The sequence below is a fragment of the Scophthalmus maximus genome, chromosome 13 (genome assembly GCF_022379125.1).
Source record: "Scophthalmus maximus strain ysfricsl-2021 chromosome 13, ASM2237912v1, whole genome shotgun sequence".
Lineage (NCBI taxonomy): Eukaryota > Metazoa > Chordata > Actinopteri > Pleuronectiformes > Scophthalmidae > Scophthalmus > Scophthalmus maximus.
In genome coordinates, this window is record NC_061527.1 from 2,815,272 (window position 1) to 2,840,966 (window position 25,695).

At 43.8% G+C, this 25,695-nt stretch overlaps 1 protein-coding gene across 4 annotated transcripts; it reads right to left on the bottom strand.

Moving 5' to 3' along the window:
• Positions 1-740: 740 nt before the first annotated feature.
• Positions 741-24,281, bottom strand: LOC118318700 (regulator of G-protein signaling 8-like). Of its 4 annotated transcripts, none has more exons than XM_035648609.1 (5): positions 24,125-24,281; positions 8,439-8,552; positions 7,330-7,391; positions 1,853-2,019; positions 741-1,007 (listed from the first exon to the last, which is right to left on the bottom strand). In XM_035648609.1, the coding sequence occupies exons 2-5, from the start codon at positions 8,537-8,539 to the stop codon at positions 813-815; spliced, it is 525 nt and encodes a 174-aa protein (XP_035504502.1). In that variant the 5' UTR covers positions 8,540-8,552; positions 24,125-24,281; the 3' UTR covers positions 741-812. The 4 variants fall into 4 exon arrangements, with proteins under 4 accessions (XP_035504502.1, XP_035504503.1, XP_035504507.1 ...); XM_035648610.1 differs by having other exon boundaries at positions 8,439-8,549; positions 24,125-24,280; XM_035648614.2 differs by lacking the exon at positions 24,125-24,281 and adding an exon at positions 21,445-21,649.
• Positions 24,282-25,695: the final 1,414 nt, after the last annotated feature.

The window sequence follows — 25,695 nt, forward strand, 5'->3', positions numbered from 1 at the left end:
ACGCAAAATTCTCTGATTGCAGCTCCTTAAATGTGAATATGTTCTGGTTTCTTTGCTCCTCTGTGACAGTGAACTGGATATCTTTGGTGTGTGGACAAAAACAAAACATCATCTTGAGGATTTTGGTTAACACGATCGACATTTTTCACCATTTTATGACTTTTTTTGGACCAAACAACTAATGGATTAATCAAGAAAATAATCGACCGATAAATCGATTAAGAAAAGAATCGTTAGTTGCCGCTCAAATTAGTTTATACTAATACAAATTGAAACATGCAAAAAAATTAAACCTCACATATATATATATATATATATATTGTTTCCAGAACATATTGTCATTGACATCCGTAAAAACCTCAAATATCCACAAAACAAAGTTTGCTTTTGGATCAATATCTACTTGTGGCCTTAACTTAAACTTGTATAATGGACATTTTAAATTAAACAGTTTAAGTTATATGTCTGATACAGTACACCACATCGAAAGCATATATTGTAATAAATATCGTCATCGCCTTATACGGTTTATTTGTGTTGTGATACTATTTTCAGACATTATCGCCCGGCACCAAGTAGAGTAGAGGTAAAGCTATGAGCGTATCCTTTTCCCCCCCCGTACGGCTCAGCTCACAGGGACACGTATTATCTAGAGGGATCGCATGCACGGAGCCGGTGTCGACAGAAGGACAACAGTCGAGCATGTCGCCGCTTCCTCGCAGATTCACAGTATGGAGAGATCATCGTCAAAGGGTTTAATGAACGGTTTACAGTATAGGTCCAGTTTATTTTTTGTTTTTTGTCCACGCTGGTCAAACGGACCTCCGCTGGCCTTGTGCGTGCGCCCGGTTCACCATTTCCTGGTACATCTTGGACCTGAGGAATCGTGGGTACGAGTCTTTCTCCATGAGGCCGTGGACTTTGGCCTGGACTTCGTTGAAGGTCGTCGGGGACGGATCCTCCAGGCTCTGCTTGGTCTTTTCCCTGGTGCGGTAGTCAATGTTGACCTGCCAGGAGACGGAGAAACAATAACGCCGGCCGCTCACGTTATCAATATCATGAAACGCACACGCTAACGTGTATGTGTAGAGCTAATTCTGACAGCATTGGCTTTTGAATAACCGTCCAGGGATACCAGCGCTACGATATTACACACTGTTGTCTGGTGCTCTGAAGTTTCAGTTTGTTGGAAGAAAAAAATGACCATATTGGTTGTTTGTTTAATAAAAAAAGAATTCTGACAATGACCTCTAGTGGCCGTGGGAATTATGACGGCTTTCTGCCAGGAAGATAAGGTAGAAGTCGTGCGATGTCGTCGTACATTTTTCAACCAAGTTCTTTCTTTCAATATTTTTTTTCCTGTATACTTTTATTATAATTACAATAATTATCAACATCATCAGAATTATTAATTATTATTATGGCTTTTGATTTCATTCTTGGACAAAAGCGGAATTACTCACGCGAGTAAACACATCCCGCGATTATCCGTAGGCGGACGTGAGTGACGTCTGGCGGAGTCTTAACGGTGATCGGCTTTCGCAACATCGCGTCACGGAAATATTTTGCTTGATTTCACGAGCGAGTGATGCAAATTGTAAAAATTTTGCATCTTTGCATTATTTGTGTTGCGTCATTGGCGTCGCACGGTGCGACTGACACGAGGACTCGTATCCACTCACGTAGTCTTTGTATTGACTCTGTATGTAATCTCATCACACGAAGAAAAATGAATATCACAATCACTTTATATTGTATAAATATGTAAACGCCAATATTTAATAAAGATTTTCCCAGCATCACTAAGCCATGGAAAGAATTTCCCATCACACACACACACACACACACACACCTCTCTTGGTGCCTGGACATCAATGAACTCCTTGAAGATCTTGTTTGCCTTCGACACCAGCTTGGCTGAGCTCTTGATCTTCTTGTACTCCTCGCAGGCCATCCAAAACTCGATGTTCTCATCGCTGAACTCCGTCTTGAGAAATGTCCGGAAGGCGGCCAGGCCATCTGCAAAAAGAGAACAAGATGAATAAGACTGCGAGGAAGGAGGAAACGAGAAAAAACACACACACACACAAAAAACAACAACAACAAACAACGAAATATGAGTGATATTCCAGCGCACCACCCATTTCTAGGCAACAGCTGAGAACGGCTCCATCTACGGATGTTCAATCACGTGATAAGTGATAACACCCTACATCCTATGTTGACATATTTTTCCAGTGCGCACACACTGTTGTTCCCAGAAGCGGGAAAGGGCTCTTACGATCAGAAGACAAACAAATCAGAACAAAATACTCCCCCCGGGACACTGTTGTTCTGCCTTTTTTTTATCAGTCAAGACGGGTGATCAATTAATGTACTCCCCACCGATGATAACACAAGAGGAAGGGGCATGTTTTTTCTGCGGGCCCCGTGTCACGTTGACATGTTATTTCCAGCGTCCTCCCGTTTGTGCTGTTTACCTAATAAAGCCGAGACCGAGCGGCGGGGACGGCCCATCTGTGCATATGCAACATCATTATTCACGCGGCAAAACAAGTTCTCATGAGCGCGCGAGCAACAACATGCAGGTTGCACAACACGCACAAGGCTATACACACACACACACACACACACAGACAGACAGACAGACAGACAGACACACACACACACACACACACACACACACACACACACACACACACACACACACACACACACTTAGGGCTGCTGTTTTGATGGAGATGCTTAATAACAGAAGTTACAGGCACCAGGACATTTCCACCTTTCGTAACGTTTCGTGTTCCCGTCCTCTACGCTACCGACACAATTTCAGAGCTTCTACAATAACAAGCCTTCACAGAAAGACAATTACAGTTTACTACAGGTGCTTTTTGCTTTTAAGAATAAAGTCCAGCACCGTTAGTTCCGTCCCTGTCTCCCTATAGCAATTGTTTTTCTATACATGCACAACTTTTTATAGTTAACTTACATAATGTGTAAGGAAATGTTGTTGAAACATTCCATTTAATAAAAGTTTAATAAAATATATTTCTATATTTGCAGTTTTTACGAGCTGGATGTCAGCGACGACATTCCCAGGAAAAAAATTCCCGTTGGCTGTTGGACGGTAAATATACATGTAGCCATTTAATTAATGAAAAAAAGTCAAATAAAACCAGAAACAAACGCGTTGCATCTCAACATGATCCAAGAAGATTTCATTTACCTCAATATTATTAGGAAATGTAATTTCTATGAGACGGGGTTTGTGGGAAAGCGGTCAAATGTTGAAAAGCCTTGGCACCCAAAATAAATGATTTCACCAAATTCTTCACCATTAATAACTTGTTGAACGATCTGCTTGTATCTCTGAGGTGTCTGTACTTGTCACTCAGGCAATCGCTCCAAATACAATTCCATAACTCTTTTAGCCTCTGCAGCTAATCTTCCCCCCTGGAAAAACAACCTATTTCCAAGGGTCATGTTAAAGCTACAGTGTGTAATATTTAGAAGAACTTATCCACCGAAATGTAATATACTGTTCATAACTATATGTTCATGAATGTATAATCACTGGCAACAAAGGACCGAGTAAGTTCAGTGTGAGTCTCCATGTCTCTAGGTCGTGTTGAATACGGTTGTTGCACAAAACGGTCCAGAATACGTCGCATTTGCCGGAAACCGGAAATGGAGTCAGCGGTGCGCCCCCATAAAGTGTCCCCTGTCGGTTGCTCAGTTGGTTGCGTTTTGCAACTTTACCACCAGATGCCGCCACTTTAAACAAGTGGGTTGTAATGCCTTTTTTGGAAATAATAAATTGTACATTGATTAAATCACGTTTTTCCTCATTCTCTTTGCCGGTGCGTACTGCTTTCAATCAGTTGAATAGCATGAACGTGTTTCATGCTTTTGCCACAAAGTATTGAAATAAAACAGGGACCCACTCGACCACCCATGAGGGTGGTCTCTTCACATTCATTTATTAACTTGCAAAACCAAATTTGAGGTATTTGACAGGATTGACCGGAGTGGACGCAAAAGCGGATTAAAGTTGCTTTCATGATAGTTTGCCTGTCGCCCGGAGGTCAGGCCGAGGCCACCGGGAGGCGCTGGTCGACGGCAGGGGGAGAAGGTGAAGCGAGTTGAGGGTGAGGAACCCAAAGCAGGTTACAGGTAGATTAAAAGGAAATTAGCAGGGACTCGGGAGGCAGAGCACAAGGGAACTTGATGAACTGACAGGAGACCGTCTTCAATACATCAAGGCAATTAGGAGCAGCCGGGGAGTAATGGGCGATTACACCGGAGACCCGGGAGTTATCTCGGGACGCACAGGCATCCATGTGAAAAAACAAGTTAAAGCCCTGGTGTCTGGTGGTAAAGTTGCAAACAGCAACCAAGTGAGGGACACTTTATGGCGGCGCACCGCTGATTCCATTTTCCGGCAGCGCTGAAAAATCCAACGCGTCGTATTCTGGACCGCTTTGCGCAACAACCGTATTCCACACAACGTATAAAACATGGAGACTCACGCGGAGAGGTCGGGTCCAACTCATGTAACCGTATTTAACTCATTCAGAGTTGACGGCAAGACATCGGTGATTATACATACATGAACACAAAGTTACGGACAATATATCTTACATTTCCGCGGACAAGTTCTTCTAAATATTACACACTGTGGCTGTAAGTAAGCAGGACTCTGTGTACTTCAACGTCACTCGAGACGCCGATCGCCCGCGCAGCTCACACACAATGTTCCTGTACGACTGCCACAGTACGAGATGTGTCAGGGCTGACGGTGAGCACGGGTCGGGTCAGTGCGCCCCGCGGCCAACGCACAAATCAGCCTCGCACACTGAGGGATGACACGGAGACCGCGGCCAGGTGGAAGTGGGATCTACTAGCCCTGCTTTGAAATCAAATCAAGGCCAATGCAAATGCAATATCCAGGGAACATTGAGTACTGTGCTCTCTTGCTTCGCCGTCACTTATGTAATGCGTGTGTGTGCGCGTGTGTGTGTGCGTGCATGTGCGTGTGTGTGTGTGTGTGTGTGTGTGTGTACATGTGGTAAGTCACCTCTTTAATGCTTGGTCAATTGAAACAGGATACGCAGGTGCATCACTCTCCCTCCGCCTGCAGGGGGGAAAGGCTCTATGTTCGGCTCTTCATGTTTTCCTGAGGGCCGAAATGTCCTTGTTTTTTTTTTTCAGTTTTCTTACGTATCGAACCACTGTGTGTTATGTCACAACCTCGATCCAATCAAAAGGAGCGATAACGTTCACAAGAGTGCAGCAATGGTTACGGGGGGGGGGTTCCAGCGAAGTCTGGGTGTCTCCATAAAGCACTGTGTCACATACGCTGGAGTTAATCACTGGATGGTGTTGTAACGGACGTCCGCTGGGGTGGAAGATAGATGTGAGGCCATTTACTGGAAATATGTGTTTCGCACAAAAAAATGAGATAAAAAGGGTGAATTTATTTGTTTGTTAGTTAGTTGGGCCTTTGTATTCCTTTTCGGAACACAGGCCATTGACGAATGGCTTCCACCCTCGCCTGTCTTGGGCCATCTTCTCCAGCTGTTGCCACGTCAGCCCTCCCTTCTTGACCTCTTGCTCTGTGCTTCTTCTCCAGGTGTTCTTGGGACGACCTCTCCCCCGTTTGCCCTGTGGGTCCAATGTCAGTGCCTGTTTGGTTATTGCTCTGTTGTTTCTTCTCAGTGTGTGACCTATCCAGATCCACTTTCTCCCTTTAATCTGAATTTCTATTGGTTCCCGGTTGGTGTGCGTTCCCACAGGGGTGATGTTGTTGATTGTGTTTGGCCAGAAGATCCCCAAGAATTCGTGTGGTTACAGAAGATGTAAACAACGGATTTGAATGTGGATGAACTTTCTCTCGCGGCACACTGCATTATTTCATCCTCGTTCGCTCTTTCGCCACCCGTGTTTCATCATTTCTCCTGTTGCCATTGGCAACGGATGAAAAAAAATCAAACATGTTTGGAATGATTTCATCTTAGAAAACATTTCCAACGAAAAGGCGAGTGATTCAAATCCAGAAAGGAACCCTGTGGAGTTTGATTAACTGCTGTTTGATAATGCAGGAACAATTTTTGGTTTTTGATTCATCATTGCAGGTTATTTGTCAAAGAGAAAAAAAAAAAAAAAGACACCAACTGGTTCCAGCTTTTCTAACATGAAACATTTGCTGCTTTTTCTCCAATGCATTTTCATCCATTTTTGTCCATTGTCTGATATTTAATAGATTAAAAATAAATAAATAAATAAATAAAACTAGCCGATGTGAAATATGTGCTGGATGGCGAGTGTTCATAACAGGCACTGAAGTCTGAACTTCTCCGGAAAATGTCCGGACGCATATTTGTGCCCAAATCTACATAAATGTATACAAGTGACTTGTTTTGTCTCCATTTTTGGTTCTAACTTTACTTTAGACTTGGTTTTCTGAGTGAAATAATGTGTCTGCATCTGTGACGTTCTCCACGGTTTCTCCTGATGCTGTGAAGAAGACGTGACTGTGGTTTTACAGTAGTCTATATATATCCTGTGCATCATTTATACCCATGCAACATCCTATGAAGAAGAACACATCCTGGTCCCCTTGCTTCTGCAGAAGCCGTTGTCTGATTCTTTCTAACCCTTTATAAAAGAAAAACATGAAAAATGAAAATGAAATATTGACCCAGAAGCACAGATAAGGAATCTGAGCACACATGTTGGAGGTTTGGAAATCTTTTTTCTGACACGTGACTCTCCGTCACATGCATCTTGTCTCGACTTTCACAGCAGATATATTTAACATTCAGGAGGAGCACGAGTGTGCGCTAAGTGTTTTTGGGTGATTTCAATTAAGAAGATCTCTCGGTGCGGTTGCTCTCCGACTCGCTCCCGCTCGCATTCTCTTTCCTCTCAGCTCAGTGAGTTTGATGTCACGGACGCTACGTCACTCACCGTGTCTCATTAGCTGGTCTATAAATACATGGCTGACCTGTTTTATGCAGATGTGTGTGTGTGTGTGTGTGTCTGTGTGTGTGTGTGTGTGTGCCAGTGTGTGTGTGTGTGTGTGTGCCAGTGTGTGTTTGGTCCAAGGGGCAGGTCACAGACAAATGTGTGTGTGTGTGTGTGTGTGTGTGTGTGTGTGTGTGTGACTCATGATGCGGTCGGAAGTCCTCACAACACAGAAATGAGAGTTGAACATAAGATGGACTTTGTGAAAAGCAGTTTGCATGAAGGAAGCTTTAATTTCTTTCTCCGTGGCGACTGCGAGTGACTTCTGCGGTAGGGGAATAAAAATAGAAATCGTCCACTTACATTTGTGAGAGAGGAGGTGATCAAAGGATTCAGACCATCGAACAACCTCGTCCGTCGACAGTCTGAAGGAGAGAAAAGTCAGAAGGAGACTGAGCCTGAGCGAGAAGCCGACCGACCACTGTGCCTTCATGCATTTGTTAAACTCAAGGTTTCTACTGTATGTATTATTGAAAGGGCAGATGAGGGCCTTCGCTCAGGGCTGTAAAGTAATTGTAATATCTGGTCACAGTCACGCGGCGACAACAGGATGACAAACGGAAAAAAGAACAACCGCCGACCTTTGTTCACGTGTTCAGTGTTCTTTACGAGGAGGTGAAAACGTGGAGGGAAAACACAACGTGTCGGAGAATATAGGGCAAACAACAATAACTCCGCAGCACTCCGCACTTTGTAGATGGCACATGGAACATTGGGCCGTTTGTGAAGAACACCGTCGCGTCAGAAAGGCTCAATAATAATCATGTGTCTTGAAAAAGATCACATGAAGCCGGTGATATGATTCTGTGTTGGAACAACTATGCATTGAGAGGTGGAGAGGAGATACATCCTCTGGGGAAAAGGCGATGTGTTGCACTGATTTCGACGGGACATTTGGCGGAAAAGTGTTTCTCTGCTGGCAAACGTTTGCCAGGGCTAATACAGTAACTCTCAACGATGTTGCCAGCAAGAGCACCCTTTTGATTTTGTGGAAGAAAAACAACAATAGAGTGAAATTGTATCACGCAACTGTTTGGTATAATGAACCAACTGCAAAAACCTGGAATGCTGTGCAACACATTGTACTGGGAATTTCACTCAAATCAAGGGGACAGTTCCAAACACTTGAATCTAATTTAAGAACTTAGAACATATTGTCCATAACTATGTGTTCATATACGTATGATCACGATGTTTCTTCGTCAACTCTGAATGAGTTAAATGTAGTTCCGTGAGGTGGACCCGACCTCCGCGTGAGTCGCCATGTTTGCTACGTCGTGTTGAATAGGGCTGTTGCACAAAACGCCCCAGAATACGTCGCACTTGCGCTGAACAGAAATCTTTTAAATTGAAATGTGCTACAGTCCGTTTGTCGTGGTCCTACAGAGGCGGACCCTTTTTGTCAGACTCACTTCAGACACCTGGCGGTGGTTTCGTGGGCAGGAGGAAGGAACTCGGAGAAGTCGCTGTACGAGTCCGATTTGTTGGACAGGCACCCGAGTCTGGTCTTCATGGTGCAGATCCTGCTGGGGGAAAGAAAACAACGACAAAGATGATTGGACTAGAATGGCGCTCAGTAGAGAGTGTACATCCGCAACGGTCAACAGTTTTGGCGTAATCCTGTCGACTCTTACGACCGGCAAACCAACCGACCACTGAATGAAATTTGGCACAGGTAATGTTCAGATGTTGTGTTTTTGACTACAACTCCCAACCCCATCAAGATCCCTGAATTATTCCCAGGGAAATCCATGAAAATGTCCAAAAAACCTAGTTTGGAAGAAAGTAATAAATCATTCTTGTATCGGCCCCTTGGTCTGGATCTACGCCAAGATTTTAATGGGTTCTCTCTTGGCCCACGTCCCGTCCTTCCACCAGGTTTCATCGGAATCTGTTCAATAGTTGTTGTTTTCTTTTGCGTAATCCCCTGGACTCATTACGACAAACTAACCAACAAACAAACAAACGGACAGCGGCTAAAACAGCAATCACCTTGGTGGAGGTAAAAAAAAAATTGTGTTTGTTGTCCAGTCCACTGTGAAGCGAGGTTGTGGCCAGGAGGCTGCGCGTTTATAAAGAACCGGGTCGAAAAAGTACAGAGGGGCACAGTGCATCCCAAACTGCTTCAGGCACGACTTCAAAAATACAACGCACTTGAACTGTCCGCCCAGCACCGTGAGGAACGCTGCCGTCGTGTTTGAGCTGTCGCTAAGGGCGGCTAATCAGATGTTTTGGCTTCGCGCGGTCGGGCGGCCCCCTTTACATGTCCGGACCATGCATATGAGTTCTTGAATGTTGTCGGACGACCTACTGAATAACCTGATTGATAAGAGAAAAAAAACTCTGCAGAGAGATGAGGCCGACGGACAGACTGCACAGGCCTGGGCTGGATGTAGACAACAGGTGCAACTCCATATGCAAACAAGCTGAGTCACCTTGTGCTCTGCCTCATTCAGGAGGCCGCTTCAAACAATCCCGATATACCCATATGGAGTGCTGAAAACCTCCTACGCAATCTTACATGACCGCAACTGAGTTTCTGTGAAGGCCGAGAAACGGCGGCAGCACAATTTGACTGTCATTATCCAGCTTGTATCCACTCACTCAACTCTGAATTCTTGCTAATGATGAGAGAACTGCGTTTTTAATGTCACAGATGTGGAGAATACCCCGTTCGTGGACTCAACATGTATATGGCACATCATACATCTGTATATAGATATATGTGTATGTTTATATGGAGAGTTTTAAGAATGGTGCTTCTTTGTAAAATGTGAATTGCGGGAAGAAAAAATTATTTGTCTCTCGGGCAGAGATTTGAACTCCCCGAGTGGAGCCACATTCCCCATCTTTCATCACAGACGGTCCCGTCTCATACCCTTTTTTGTCAGCGCTCTGCCTCCGGGACGCATGAGTCACTCCAGATGGGGCATTGGTTGTATAAGAGGATCCATCAAAAGTCCGCACATTCCCGAAAAAAAAGTAGGGTCTGTTTCACAGCGGAAACTATTAGTTTGACCACAAAAAAAAATGAAGCATCTTAATAATTCTTTCAAACTTCACCTGTGAATGTTAACCAGGACAGATGGAACTGAGGAACATTTAAAGAGACTGTAAGCGATTGTAATCCATTACACTTTCTGTACAATATTCAGCCAATATTTCATCACGGTCCTCTAGCTGTCGGTTCTGTGTGAGAGCCGGAAAAAAAATCTGATATTTTTAGACAGTCCTGGCTCTGTAAATTGAAAACAAAAAAAAGGGTTGCACACCACATCACACAATGCCATGTGTGCAGTGTCTAAACCTCAGGGGTCCATCTCCAGTGCAGTCAGAAACAAACGACAACAATCCATCTTTGCCCAACATCGCTTACGACCCCCTTTAACAAAAGGTGTGAGTGAATGTAGTTATTGCATGCAATTAATACTAAATCTATTTTTCTCCTCATGTTCACAAGGGGACCGTGATTAATCGAGACTCGCACCCTGCACCCGGATCATTAAAACGACGCCTCGCCATTTGTTTCCAGTCTCTGTGATAAGCTTTGCTAATCGCTACCGGCCGTGGCTTCATATGTCCGAGTGGTATTCATCTGAGTGATATCTTTTTTTTAAAATATTCCTTCCAAAGAGTTCCAAAACTTTAATCGAGGTACCTCAAATGGAGATTTTACATATTTTCATTTTTGAATGGTTTTAATAAGAGAACCCTGAGCTCACTAGTGCTTCAGTTACACAAAGCGTCCTTGGCTTTTTGGAACAGATTTGCTATATAGAAGTAATGTACTGGATGATGAGAAGGCTTCAGACTAAATCAACTTGCAACTGTCTTATCTGTACATCCATCTTTCCATTCACCTCAAGAACCACCACTTTATTCTCTCGTATGTCATAGGTGCAGCAGTTGATTGTTTTTACGGTGGGACCTTGAATTGGGAACATTGCATGAAATGTAGTGTTCATTAGCCGACCGGATGCCACTTGCAAGAATTAATCTGCTCCATCCGCCGCATGAAAACCAGGCTCTTTAAAAATCCCACTTAGTGTACTCGAGCTACCTCTGACATGCATTTGTGTTTGATCTGGGACTAATGAATCAGGTTTTTTCATGTCGCCTTGAAAAGGAATATTGGATGGCAAACGTGCTTCTCCCTCAAGTGCGCATATGGAAAAGGTAAATAAATGGTATTTTTATATAGGAGAACATGAGTTTTGAAACTGTTAGGGTTCCAGACGAGGGTTAATGGTCTGTGTGGTCTATCTCAATCTTTGCAGCTTGTTTCCGATGCACTGTAGATATGAGTCTGCCTGCACCAGAAACACCCCAAATTATGTAGCCGATATTATGCACCTAAAACAGATGCGCTGGACTGGAAGACGATTAATGAGCAGTTAACTTCAGAGAGGATTGAGGAAATTATGGGAGAGATATTTTAGGAGAGATCAGGTTTAATCTATGAATTTTAATAAGTTTTACCTCAGATTTCTCCCTAAACTTGTGGAGGGTTAGAACAGAGCATTGTTCGGATCATGTCAGCTCCACTAACACTAACAAAGGACATGATGCTATTTTTATTGAACCTCTGCTAATAGGCTCAAACGGTTTGGTCGGAGTGCATTAACAAAAAAGGGGTTCATTGAACGCCTGTCTGCTGCAGGGCTTGTATATATTTAATTTCACTAAAAATAAGTAATTTGTCTCTGGCTGAACCAAATGTTCCGAACAACTGTATATCTTGTGTTTAATGCCTATATTAATACGCTTGACTTGTTTGGGATCAATAAAGTTCATCTATTTTCCATCTAGATAGGATCTGCGAAACATTGCCCACCGTGTTATGTTTATTCATAGACGGAATGATTCGGTTGGATTATTATGAGTAAATGTTATTAGCCTATTGGACACAGATTACACATGCATCATATCCCTTTCAGACTGAAAGTGAAACTTTAAATTTAGTATATCGAAAATTTAATACATTTTTTTATGCCATGAATGCATGATAATGTGTATAGCACACGTTGGGAACGTTTTTATTCCACGTGCCACCGGCACTGGAAACCAGCCTTTCACAACTTAGCATGGTGTCAGAATATGCATGTGTGTCAGAATGTGCCCTTTTTTTCGGCACCACGTGAATCTGATGGAGAAAGACGTGGGCAATATCGATAAGTCGGCTTGGCGGGTGTCGAACTGTCAATAACACCCTCCTCCTTCTCTGTCTCCCCGTCCCCCGGTCTGTCCTCCTCCTCCGTCTGCACATCGCTGGTTGCTGTGAGCTGCATTCTTCGTCTGCGGAGTGGGGTTTTGTGAAAAACACGTGCCGCCGCCGCCGCCGCCGCTGCTGAGCTATTTATAAAAATCCCTGACAAATCCATGTAGTCAGGAGGAAGCGGTGCATGCTCTATTCAGCCATGCAGCGAGGCCGACTCCTGGAGGAAAGAGGCTAAAAACGGCAACAGCAGCACTCTCACATCCCAGATACACACACTGGTGCGCCGCATGAATCTGAAAGCACAGAAAACATCCGCCAGAAGATGCCCAGGAGGGTTGACGGATTAGGAAGTGAAAATGTAGATCACGGAAGTTATGTGTGTGTGTGTGTGTGTGAACATCTCCTTTGAAGTTACCTAACTTGGTGCAATGCAGGTTTTCACATTTCCATTCCATGTCCTCATTACTGGATGCTGACAGGAGACACCCTGCAGTTCCATACTTGTAGCATTAGCTGACACGCTGCAGGGTGGTTATGAAACGAATATCTGAGAGCAGATTCAAATTAATATTATCTGCAGAAATCCAAATTTGCTTGGTGCCAATACTGCAGCTGATTAAATAGATCTGCGAATCGAATCTGTGTGATCGAACGTGCACGTATCTGCAGCGATGCCGGCGATGACGTTGAAGGTAAAAACACAGACCACGTGTCGGTCTGTGTGTGTGTGTGTGTGTGTGTGTGTGTGTGTGTGTGTGTGTGTGTGTGTGTGTGTGCGTGTGTGTGTATGTGTGTCAGGTCGTCTGTCAAGTTAGAAGAAAGAGCCTCTTGAGCACGGGTCACTTCCCTTCTCTGGTTTCCGCTGAGTGCGAGTAAAAATAGCAACTTGTCGAGTTGAATTTGTGGACATTTCGGTTCCGTTGCCGGTTATAGCACATCACGTTTTCGCTCTAGATCTGGGACAGTCGTCAAATAAACATCAAACTGCTTCATGAAGCACTGCACTGCATTATTATAGTGCAGCTTGTATCACATTAATAATATTACTTTCATATTCCATGCATAAATGTTAAGAAATGATCAAACTACTAACAGAAGAAAACTTGAAACTAGAGGTTGAACCATAAACTCCTCAGGAAAATGTTTACTGAAGTTGTAAATCAAGTGAGAGTCATTTTCTCATCGACTTCTACGGAGACAACCCGCGGAGTCGCCCCCTGCTGGTCGTTACAGAGAATACAGGTTCAATAAAATATTAATTCCATCTCTCATACAGTCAATTTATGAAGCAAGGTCAAGACTAGCATAGTCAGCTACTTAGCTAGCTAGCTTAGCATTTAGACAGGTGTGAAACAGGGTGAAGTAGCTAGCGCCGCCTTTGTTTGGCTGAGGAATAGTCCAGCACATATTCATCAAACTCAGATGTCATTCAAACAAACGAGCCGGTGTGTTCATTGGGGAGATGTAGAAGTGTTGGTGCTGTAGGTGGGTTTTCCTATCTTTGGACAGAGCGAGGCTAGCACAGTCTTAACGCTAGGCTAAGCTAACCATAGCATCTCCTGCCCCGCGGATTTATATCAAAACCTCAGACTGTGCATAGAAACGGACGTCATCACCGAGACCAGGAAGGTGAGGCCAATGCAGAAGCGCTTGAAACTCGGTCGACTGAGCAGTTAACCGTGTTTTGAGCGGAAAAACTGTCCACAAACGTTCACTACTCCGGAGCTGTTCGACCGGATAACCGGGAAGCAACTGTAACTCACATGTCCATTAATAACTCGATAATTAATTCACTCAGTCACTGCCACTGCCTTTCTTGCCCCCCCCCCCCCACTGTGTCCACATAATAAAAGTCATTATCTCTGCAGATCTTTGCACTAATTTTGCGCCGGCCCTTTATTTTCTCAGAGAACGCAGGATTGGAAACAAATACTCAACTAAAGGCTGCGAAGGGAATCGCAAGAGTCCCTCGGGATTGAGGAGAAGCACCTCGAAACCCGCGAGTGGCAGAAAACCACAGAATGTTCCAACAGAAGTCGATACATGGTCGGAAAAAAACTGCTATTATCCATTTATTTTCGTGTATAGGTCAGTGCCAAAGTAAATTCAAATTCAAGAGAAGGTTGGGAGTTGAAGGTGGAATTATTATCGCGTGGATGAGGGACAGGCTGTACTAGCGACAGAAGCGGAAGGATCACTGCCAAAGTCAAAATGATCAACTCGTTTTCACTCCGACAGACAATTTTAGCTGTTGTCAGGCTAATTAGGATGCGACCGTGACTCAGGCGTCCAGTCACAATCAGGGCGTCTTGAGCAGCATTTCAGTTTTTGGCAGGTCCGAGCGCGTCCCCGTCCTTTTCTACGGCCAACTTTGTCAGGTCTGGGTCTTGAGTCACACAACAACACAACTGTGGTCTTGGACTTGTGCTTTTGCATGCGCACACCCCCCGCCCCCCGCTCCCAGGAAGCCCGACTGCCCACGGAAGAATGTGTCAGACCATCTGAAGTGTTGCCGCCATAAGCCGCCACAAGTCCACTACTGCGACGACCTTGTTCCATCTCCCATGTGCCCATATTTTGTCGTCTTGCAAGAAAAAGGAACATGAAGGCAAAGTGATGGTGGGGTGATGCAAAAAAAAAAGAAGGGAACTCTTATCTGACTCATTGTAGATCTTTTTGAAAGGGAGTATAATGGAAGATTTAATGTCCTCGTGCCCCGAGGACGCTGGTCACTGCTGTTTACAGTAAACACAGATCTGCTGTGTCAAGGTCAGCTGGGAAATGTGACGGGGGGAAATACATGCTCATGAGAAAAAGACCCGGGGACGTGATGTATTTACGATAAGTAAACACGCATGAGCCATTTTCCACACTGAAGCAGATTTTATAGCCCATTACGTTTCTCTTTCTTTATTTTCTACTTTTTTTCTGCGCAGTCATTTGTAAAAAATATCCACGGCACCTTTTTATTTTTGCTTTAGGAACATTTTCACGAGTAACTTGATTTATACTGGAACAACGCTTGTATTAAATTCAGCGATTTCTTGTCATCTATTTGTCTTTGTTGTGAAGCAGTTTGTGAATTTAATTTGCGACGAACGGCGTTCCATGAATTCAATAATTGAACGGTTCTGGTTGTCTTCAGGGTGCCATTTGCCGGCGGGGGATTTCTACGGTGGCCCTGAGAGCTCACAGCACTGCAACTGAAGAAGACGCGCGCAAATAGACAAAACACAAGAAAGCATCTCCATCAATTTGACAACACGTGCGATCACAATGTTAAAATAAATCCAAAACACCTTACCAAAACCACTGAGGGAAAGAGAACCTTAATAGCGCCGTGAGTCAAAATCCGCGCCAACAACAAAGCGCGTCCGGGTGTGTGCGTCACTTTTAAGTGTCTTCTAGGAAACACTTCCTTTTCGTTGCGGTCTTTGCGGCGCGTTTTCTAAATGCTGCGCGTGTGTTGTCACCAAAACGTGGGAACAAAAATGTGCGTGTAATCAATGCTACTTCACCTATTGACCATATGAAATACCTAAGATAGAAATGTGTAAACTATGAGTAGAGCGCTGCAATGTGAACAGTCTACAGTGCGATGGATCGATATAAAGATGACACTGCGGCTAATTTACCTACCGATCCCGGTTCCATTAGCCTTGATCAATACACGGCTTTTTTCACAATGTCACCAACCACAAAATATTTGGAAGGGGGATTTGATCCTTGCGCATTTCGTTTTGTTGTGTCCGCCGGTCGGGTGCCGTGCTGTGAGTGTAAACCTCACATGCCGACACCTTACAGGGACAGTTCAGTGATTTTGAAGTGGGGTTGTTTGAGTTACATATGCATAGTTAATACGTCACCTTATGGAGACGTGATCAGCGATGTCACTTTAACAGAGTTTGGAGGAAGTAGAGTCAGTCTCAGTCCCACTGTAGCAGAGGGGACCACGGAAAAACTTATATTCAGACACATTTTTAAATGCTTACCTGAAAAAACTAATCCTTTCAATTTAATGCTAAAGGATGTATTTTTTCACTGCTTCAGTTTTCCGCCAGACGCCTCACGTGCCGCAGGTCGCGTGCTCGAGGCCACCCCCGTTACGCGTGATCGAACAAATCCCTCTTCCCCCTCCGTTATTTTTTTTCACAAATCGCACCCTGGGTGTATTAATGTTTAATAATGTGATAATGACTGAGATATGATATAAGGGGCTCGACGGGTCCTCGTGATTAATCCATTATTCAGGTGCTATGTAGAGCGGCAGCTGTGAGTAACAGTCACGTGTGCAGCCGCTCCGACATCGTTGGAGAACGTTGCCATGTGGCGCGGTAGGTCTCTGCTGTTTTCTTCTTTTCTACATCCCTCCGCGGCACTCCCACTTCTAAAATAAAGAATATTTAACGGAGCATCATTTAGATGAACAAGAACATTTATGGCCTTTTTGGTTGTAGAATCAAGATGCAAGAAGAACACTGTTTAAATTCATCTTTTTCATTCTTTTTTACATCTGGACCAGTTCAAAAATGTTTGTGCCATAAGTGATGGTCTTCTTTCCCGGTATCGATTTCTTTCCTTCAAGTGATTACCAGTTCTGTAATATTTGAAATAATAATTGATGATAAGCTTTTGTCATGCACAAGACTCCAATATTATGTCCACCCCCAGTTGTACAAGGTCCACCGTGCAGGGGACAGAATATCAGAAAAAAAACCTTGTGAAGTTCGTCACCATTAATCATGGACCATCACTGCGCTGCCCCTCGCTCCTCTGAGGCTTCCTGTGGCGACACCTAAGCTCAGTGTTCAACAGTCTGATAGGCCAACCTGGGATAAAGCCACTCGGGGACCCCAATGTTAACGCCCCAATGTTATTTTCATCTACGTTGGAGTCTTGCGTTCGGTCAGATGGATGTCACAGGCTCTCCTCCGTCTATTTATTTTCGTTATAGACTTAATCTGCATCCAGCTCACAAGCTTATGGTTTAATCCTCAAAAGAATGGAAATGCACCGTGCAGGCCTGATATTATTACTTTACATAATGTGTCACTGCGGCTTGCTTGGCAAACCTGAGTGTTTGATGATTTGATCCTTTTTTCCCCCATATGTTCATTTGATCTACGGCGCTCTGCAGGTGGTCAGTTGTATAACGTGGTTTTTCTATTAGAGAAATGGCTGCTTGACAATAATGACTCATATGTGATATCGGGTAAGAGAGAAATGTGTATCAAAAAACTATACCACAAATGCTTATTATTTTCAATCCACAGTTCTGCTACTTGTCATCCAATTTTCCACCCTGTAAATTCATTTTGTCCCAGTATTCTGATTATAATGACTGCAGGGAGTGGAAGTAAAACTAAACTAATAAAACTACAAGAAAGAGAATTTACTTTCTATTAAAAGAGTCTAGTCTGTATGATACATGATTGTTTTATCATATCGTGTTGTGGGTTGTTGTGGTTTGAGCAAGACTGTTTTTACAAGGGTTCAGTTGCAGTGGGGACATTTTTTGGGGGAGAATTTGGACACATATTTCTGACACATTATAAACCAACAAAGACTGTCTATAAAAATGTGGTCTGCAAAGTGAAGCCAATGCAAAGGTGTCTGAAACCTGTACTCTATCAAATGACCAGTAGATGGCGACTCCACTGGTTGCAAAAAAAAAAGTCTAAAATGATTCACTTCTTACTTGATTTAGAACGTCAGTAAACATTTTCCTGAGGAGTTTATGGTTCAATATCTATGTTCATTTTGTAAATTGTGGTCAGCTGAGATTCAAATAGACGATAAAGCACTGTATACATTGGGGTGTGGATTCTGTGTGATTGACAGCTAGTGCCGTCAAGGCTCCTCCAAATATGGTCAAATCTTGTTTCAAAATAAACAAAATAGCGCTAATCTCGAGGCTTCAAACGACAGTTCACAAACCAATGGTTGATGTCACTATTCACAAGACATGACAACTGATTAAACAAAAATGTCTTGTTCCTGCTAGTAAAGACCAAAAAAGAAATGATTCTGCAGATTCTTTTGGGATCGATGGAGCTGAGGTCAAACACAGAGCTTGGCTGGCCTGGTAACAGCGGTACGGTAAATGTACAGTCAAACCAAAACAATGGGCTGTAAAACATTAAAATATTGCACAGAGCTGAGATATAAGCGACATCTTTCACATTAAACAACATTAGTCATTTGATCCACAGTCAATGGTGCAACAGAAACTTTAAGGTGAGGTTATTAACTGCAATCAAAGGCAGCTTTCATTCAGAATGAAGTATAAGAAACACAATATATAGTCACTACATGACGTGTTTCTTGAATTCGTCTATATTTTATGTATAAAAGAGATAAGGAAAACTTGTTATTGTAAGGAAGTTTTTGCTTTCACCTCAGACAAATGTGAAAGCTGACTACACGCTCAAAGCAGCTCACCACCTTCGCTCAGCTGGGGCGTAAACGGAATGATGTTCGGCCGAGTCTTTGACTCACAGCTACTGTTTGTCAGATTATAGTCAAGTGAATCCGCCCGTCACCAGCTGGACCGAACTATTAAAAGCACAAGCATGACAGGGCTGGTTCAGGATGATGAGGACACACCACTGACTTGCATCGGAGAACATCGTGCCTGGCCATAAAATTTGAGCTTGTCATCTCCTGTAGGCTACATCCGAACTTGATTAGACATGACTGGACCGAGTTTGGCTTTTGAATGGCCCCGCTGAATTCCATGTTTGGTGTTGTGTCATTCTAAGGACATTAAGAATTCGTTGCTGTCAAATTATTTAGCGCTTTTGGCTCTAATTGGCTTTGGCAAACCGAAGGAGTCTGGAAGAGAAACATTGACAGTTCAAGGAAACTTTTTTGTTTGTTTGTTTGATAATTGGAACCAGATGTAAAATTTACAGTGATGGAGATATGTACGGTGGCCCTGAAGTGCAAATCACAACGGCAAATAGGAAAACACAACAAATCAAAAAACACAACTGCAAAACAGGAACCAAACCGGCAAATCAGAAACTGCAAAACAGAAACCACAACGGTAAAATGGGATCTGAAACTGCAAAACAGAAAACGGAAAACGCAACGGCAAAACAGAAACCACAATGGTAAATCACAAAACACAACGGCAAAACAGACTGTTGTGTTTTCCTATTTGCTGTTATGATTTCCACCGTAGGTATGATATGTTAAGGTGCAGGAAGCCTGGAGGTAATACATCAGTTCTGTGGCAAAATGGCTGTTGTGTTAGTAAATGTTCCGGATATTGGCAGTGGATTATCACATTCTAGCAGTCGCCCTGTCCACCTTGTGTAACAATCCCTGTGATGCAGGTGTACACTACTCTAGTTTGTTTTTTTATTTAATTTAATTTAATGCCAAAGTGCTTTGTTCCCTTCAGCTGTAACCGTTACGGCGCCGCCGACCGAGCACCGTGTCTCTTATTGCTCATCCCGCCTTGAGCCATTTATGTAATCGGTTTGTTCCAGGGATTTATTTTGCATCGCTGAAAGCGTCTCCGCTCCTCGGGAAATGTTGCTCCGTCGACTGAAAGCGTTTCTCTTGAGTGGGATTTGCAAGAGTGTTGTCATGTGCAAGTAGCGAGCGCTGTGGAGCTACAGTAGTGCGCCGGCTTGAATCACCACATGTGGGGACAGTAACGCTGCTGCACGCTGTGACTGTATGTGAATGAATCATCTCCTTAAACGATTCACAACATAATTATTATGCTCTGGTATTTGCCAAGGCGTTGATTGTCAACACTTAAAACCAATTTTCATTCAGTGGATTCTAACCCTGAAGATGGTTTAGGTATTTAAACATTAACGTCTAAGATTTCTGATGAAAATAGCAGTGAATTTAATTGTCTGTGCTGCTCAAAGCATTAAAATGAAAACACATTTATGGTGCATCCAGTGAAGACTGGTCACAAGCCAATGGAAAGTGTTAAAAAACTGTGGATTATCAAAATTCATCCTGCCTGGATTATTTTCAATTCCTTTTTTTGGCGTGTTGTCCTGACAGGGAATGAGCTGAAAGACGGGATGACATGGAACAAGGAAAATCGAATTACATGACATTGATCTTAGACCACTAAGGGTACTAGTATAACTAGAACTGCAACTCCACGGCTAAAACTCGCGGAGTTGCCGCGCCACCCGCCAGCACGTCTCCTCAGGTGTCCACGAGTGATGTGTGGTGCGGTCCGCACCAATGTTTTGGGGTTTTCGATTTACGGAGCCTGGGCTGAGCCCAAGTCTCCGGATAATTTTCCGGCGCGCGCAGACAGAACCGACAGTTAACGGACGGTGAGGAAGTATTTGCAGATTTTTACAAAACGTGTATTGCTTTAGAATCGCTTACTGCACCTTTAACGCCCTGTCTCGCCATATTGAAGTGAAAAGAAAGTCCTTGGTTCTGTAGTTTATGAGTTATCCTGCTGACAGACGGACAAACCAATAGCAAGAAAGCATAACCGTCTTGGCGGAGGTATCTGCTCCTGCTAAACCTTTGCATGATTAACATTTTATTCTTAATTGTTAAAGGACATCATACAACAAGTTTGCCAAACTAAACGACCACGTAGGTTGTTTGTTCCTACCCAGTGTGTAGATAATTTGAAGGAATTAACCAAAACTATCTTCAAAGCTATTGTAAGTTTTTGTTCCTGTCATTTGGGCGAAACAAACCTTTAAGTATCATGGTGGGTGGCAGACGAGGATAAGGAAAGTGGGAGTAGCAGAGTTTTAAAAAAAAAAATAAAGGAAAGGTTCGGACGCACCTCAACCCTGATGTGGCCTTCAAAGACCTACTCCAGGGTTTGACGGTGGCTCTGCTGAGTGACATGTACCGGGACTGTTAAGCCCCGAGAGTGAGTCCCGTGGTACTGAAAGCATGCACGGATAAACAAATGACAGAACACGCGGCCGCGCAAACACTCACGCTAACACCGTCAAAACTAGCCGGATAACACTCCTTGTGTGCAGCTCGGATTTGTCTGCTGCAGTGGCTCCATCTTCATCGACAATGCTTTTCACTAAATTAACAGTAAGCCTCCCCGTTCAAGGCTGCAGATGATAATCAGTCCTTTCAACCACAAAGGACGACAATGAGAGCCACACAATGCCTGCAGTGTCCAGAGCAAGATTACATAACAGCCCCGGTCATCCAATAAATGAATATGGATCCTTTACCTTGAGTCCAGTGTGTGTGTGTGTGCTGGAGAGCTGCTGGACTCTTTGTGCCCCTTCCTCCTTATGACTGCCTCTCGCCAGGCGCGTGTGTGTGTGTGTGTGTGTGTGTCTGTGCGTTTGGCAGATCGCAGCTTCTGTCTGGCCGCCGCCGCCGTGTATTTGTATGAATCTGCACAGCTCAGGACTGTGGATGCCTCGTGTTTGTGATGCCAGCGAGTGGGAGCTACACGCGGCATGCTCATTGGTGTGAAAACGTGGTGGTGGTGGTGGTGGTGGAGGAGAGAGAGAGAGGGGGCAGCAGAGATGGAGAGAGGGAGAGGAAGAGGAGGGGGGGTGGAAGCAGAAGGAGACGGTGGGGGGGTGGGGGGGGGGGGGGGGTTGATGGCTTTTGTTTGCACAGGGAAATCTCCAAGGACAACCCCGTCACATCTGCGAGGTGGTGAAGTGCCGCAGCGGTGATGCTGTGGTGGATGAGGTGGAAACGTAAATGGACAGAGGGGGAGGCGGGATTCTACCTCACACCTCTGACAGGAAACTGAGGGGGGTTAAATTAGATATTAGCTTTTATTCGGCGCTGAAATGAAAGTAAAGACAAATCATTTGACGTAACTCTTTCATGCAAAACGTGGACGAAAATATTTAGTTGTAATTTAAGATTCCGGTTCTTATTTTAATTGCTGTAAGATTTCCATCCATTTGTATTGCACACATTTCACATGGGCAAACTCCATGTGATTCCAAACAATAGCCTCACGAATTTGAAGCAAATTGGGTTTGTTGACTATAAATAAACATACATCTGGTGATGGCGCATTTAATTTTGTGAATTTTTATGAACTAAACTGTAGATCTGAGAGTTAATCGATTCGATATTTGATATATGATGTGACGTGACAGGAAAAGACAAATGATGAGTGGATATACAGAGAGCTGTGTCACCAGTGTGTGTGTGTGTGTGTGTGTGTGTGTGTTAGAGGTTATGTAACACAGAAGTGGACACATACAAATTGGCACTGATAAGGTAATATTAGGGGGGAAAAAAATCACATATACAGTATAGACAACAGCATGAATCTTGATTTACAGTATCTCTCGTTTGTCTCCATGTCTGGTTTTCGTTTTAGTTCATATTTACACGCACACGAAGGCAAATGCACGCGGGGAATTGTAATTGCTCCTTTTTTATTGGTTTATCTCCAAAGGCATATGGGAGACGACGGGCTTGAGGGCCTACAGGAGGAAGAGGAGAAGTGAAGAACCCTCATCTTTCTGCAATCTGAAGAGCGAGACATGATCTGCAAGGAGCCGAGAGTGTGGAGGAGGCAGCCCGGCCGGGGACACATAATTCTTGCCACTGAAGAGACGGGCAAGTGTTACATAAAGACACACACACACACACACACACACACACACACACACACACACAACCATGTTGAAGTACTGCCTACACACACATGTTCCAAGACTGCATCCTTCTGTCTCTCACTCCTCCTCAGTTTCACACACACACACACACACACACACACACACACACACATTAAAAAAATTGCTTTTATTCAATGCCATTTATATGAGGTGAGGCCCTTGATCAAGACGAGCCGCACCGTGTGTGTGTGTGTGTGTGTGTGTATATATATATATATATATATATATATATATATATTCACAGAACAGTTAGAAACTCGGCTACACCTCAATATCAACCATTGACACCTACCTGAACCTACAACAAGCAACTAAATCAGCATTTCGCATAAACAACGTATATCGTACATGTTCGATATCTTCAACAGTCAGTTGTGATAATCCAAGCTAACAACACAAGCTACATATCAATCGAAAGCTTCCGAGTTCACTGATTCCAATAGCTAAGATTTATTTGAACTCTCCAACAACCAACTGTTGTCATCGAATAAGCAGCCGAAGAAGAGCAAACAAAATGTGACATATTCGGAATCACACGCTTCATGCTAAACATGAAGCTATGAAGCCGCACGGCGTCTGCACAGAACTAGGAGACGCCCGGCTACACGCCAACGTCAACTCTCGGCTACACGCCAACGTCAACGCTCTTCACCAACATGAAACACAATTAAAAGACCGAGCAACCGAGTCAGCAATTCGCACAAACACGACAACTTTACATGAGAATATATCACCGATGTCAGACAGCTTATCATGTTAACAATGCAAGCTACATATCATGCTACCAACGCAAGCTACATATCATGCTACCAACGCAAGCTACATATCATGCTAACAACACAAGCTGCATATCATGCTAACAACGCAAGCTACATATCATCCTAACAGCGCAAGCTACATATGCTAACAACGCAAGCTACATATCATGCTAACAGCGCAAGCTACATATCATGCTAACAGCACAAGCTACATATCATGCTACCAAAGCAAGTTACATATAATGCCAACAGCACAAGCTACACATCATGGTAACAGCGCAAGCTACATATCATGCTAACAGCACGAGTCATATCTCATGCTAACAACACGAGTCACATCTCATGCTAACAACACGAGCTACATCTCATGCGAACGCCCAGCCGCTGCAGATTCCATCGCTAATCCCTCCTCTAACCCTCAGACATTAAACATTCAGCTCACCAGCCACTGACCAATGTTCGTATCAACACAGCGATGTACATAAATTATGTCTTACCTTCCACATTTTTGCAGGAAAAGTTTGTGTTTCGATCCATAAATCCTTTTCCGTTAGCTTAGCACAAAGACCGCTTGTCGTTTCAAGATATTAATCCGCCTGGTCCGTCCTATTTACAACTACACAGGCGGAAGTAGCGTGTCAAATGGCGTCGGGGGTAAAAGGCGTCACAGTGGGTTCGCCCTGTCACAGTGAGCGAATGGTGTCCGTGGGAGGGGTTTTGATGCTGTCCGTCGATTCTACTGGCTCCGACGGTTCTATAGACGTGTCAATCACCCTGCTTGGCCAATGCGCTGCCGAGATACAAGCCTTTGTACGAAGGTCTGACGATATTATGTCGCACTACAAAGATCGTTTATGGACCGACAGATGCTCACCCGTCTTCATTAAAACACTTCTATTAGATGTAATCCAGGTAACTTTGCCCTGATACACTTTATTAGCATGAAATTCGGCACAGATTGTGTTCTGATGTTGTTCTATGGATTTCAAGAGGAATGGGCTTCATCTGAATTATTACATAGAAGATATTGACTCTGAATTTTTTAATTTTTTCAATCAATTAATTTATTAGTTAATGGCGCAAATAAGCACGTATGATTAACACAACCTGCAATATTTGTATATTGTTCTTCCTTCCACTTTCTCTGACAAACCTCCTCTGAACACACACACACACACACACACAGGTAAAGTATCTGCTCTTTTTCATACTTAAATTCCGGCTTGACAAACATTTAATGCAGTAATACAGCAGAGACCTAAAGTTCATAGCTAAAGGGGAGATATGACAACACATACCCACAGAGGTTATTGGTTTAAATACCTCATGGAAGCAAATGTGAGGTGAGGAAAGAAAGAAAAACGTGCATTTCTCAGGTGTAACATATTCGAAGGGAAACGCAGGTTCTTCATTCGGTCGGCAAATGTCGCATATCCTCTAAATCACTCACCGTGTGATGCAATATCTAACCTATACTCTCTGACTTTTAATCGCGACCCTTCACATCTGAAGAAAAAAAAGGGGAGGCTGTTCTCACGCACCAGCTCTTGAAAATTACCGTCTGCGCAATCCTTTTCTTTTCCCTCCCTTTCTGCCCACACGACGCGAGCGAGCAGGGAACTCACGCCGTCCGCGATTCGAAAGCCCCCCTTTCGAGGCACAAAGGCAGAGCGACGAAAAATACCCGTTCACCCACGTTGTGCGGCCTTCACGGCGCTGCAGGTCTGAGAGCCGCTCATCGTATCTCTCTCTCCGAGTCAGACGTCGTCTTTGTCTCGCTCCGGGTGACTAATTGGAAAATACTCTTCATACCACGTCATCTGTCTGACATCCAGAAATAATTCATCAAGAATTTGTGCTCAAGGCAATCTTTCATTCCATTGTATTTCTATTTGTATTCCGTTGCAGAGGTACAGTACAGTGTGTTCGACTGCTTCCATTTGTGAGTGGGTTTTATAGCCACACACATAGTCTGTCCATCGGTCCAACACTTTGGTCCACAGTGATCCACGGAGCTCAGCGGATAAATCTATTGACCCCAATTTCACGTGTGTCCAGCTAAATATCT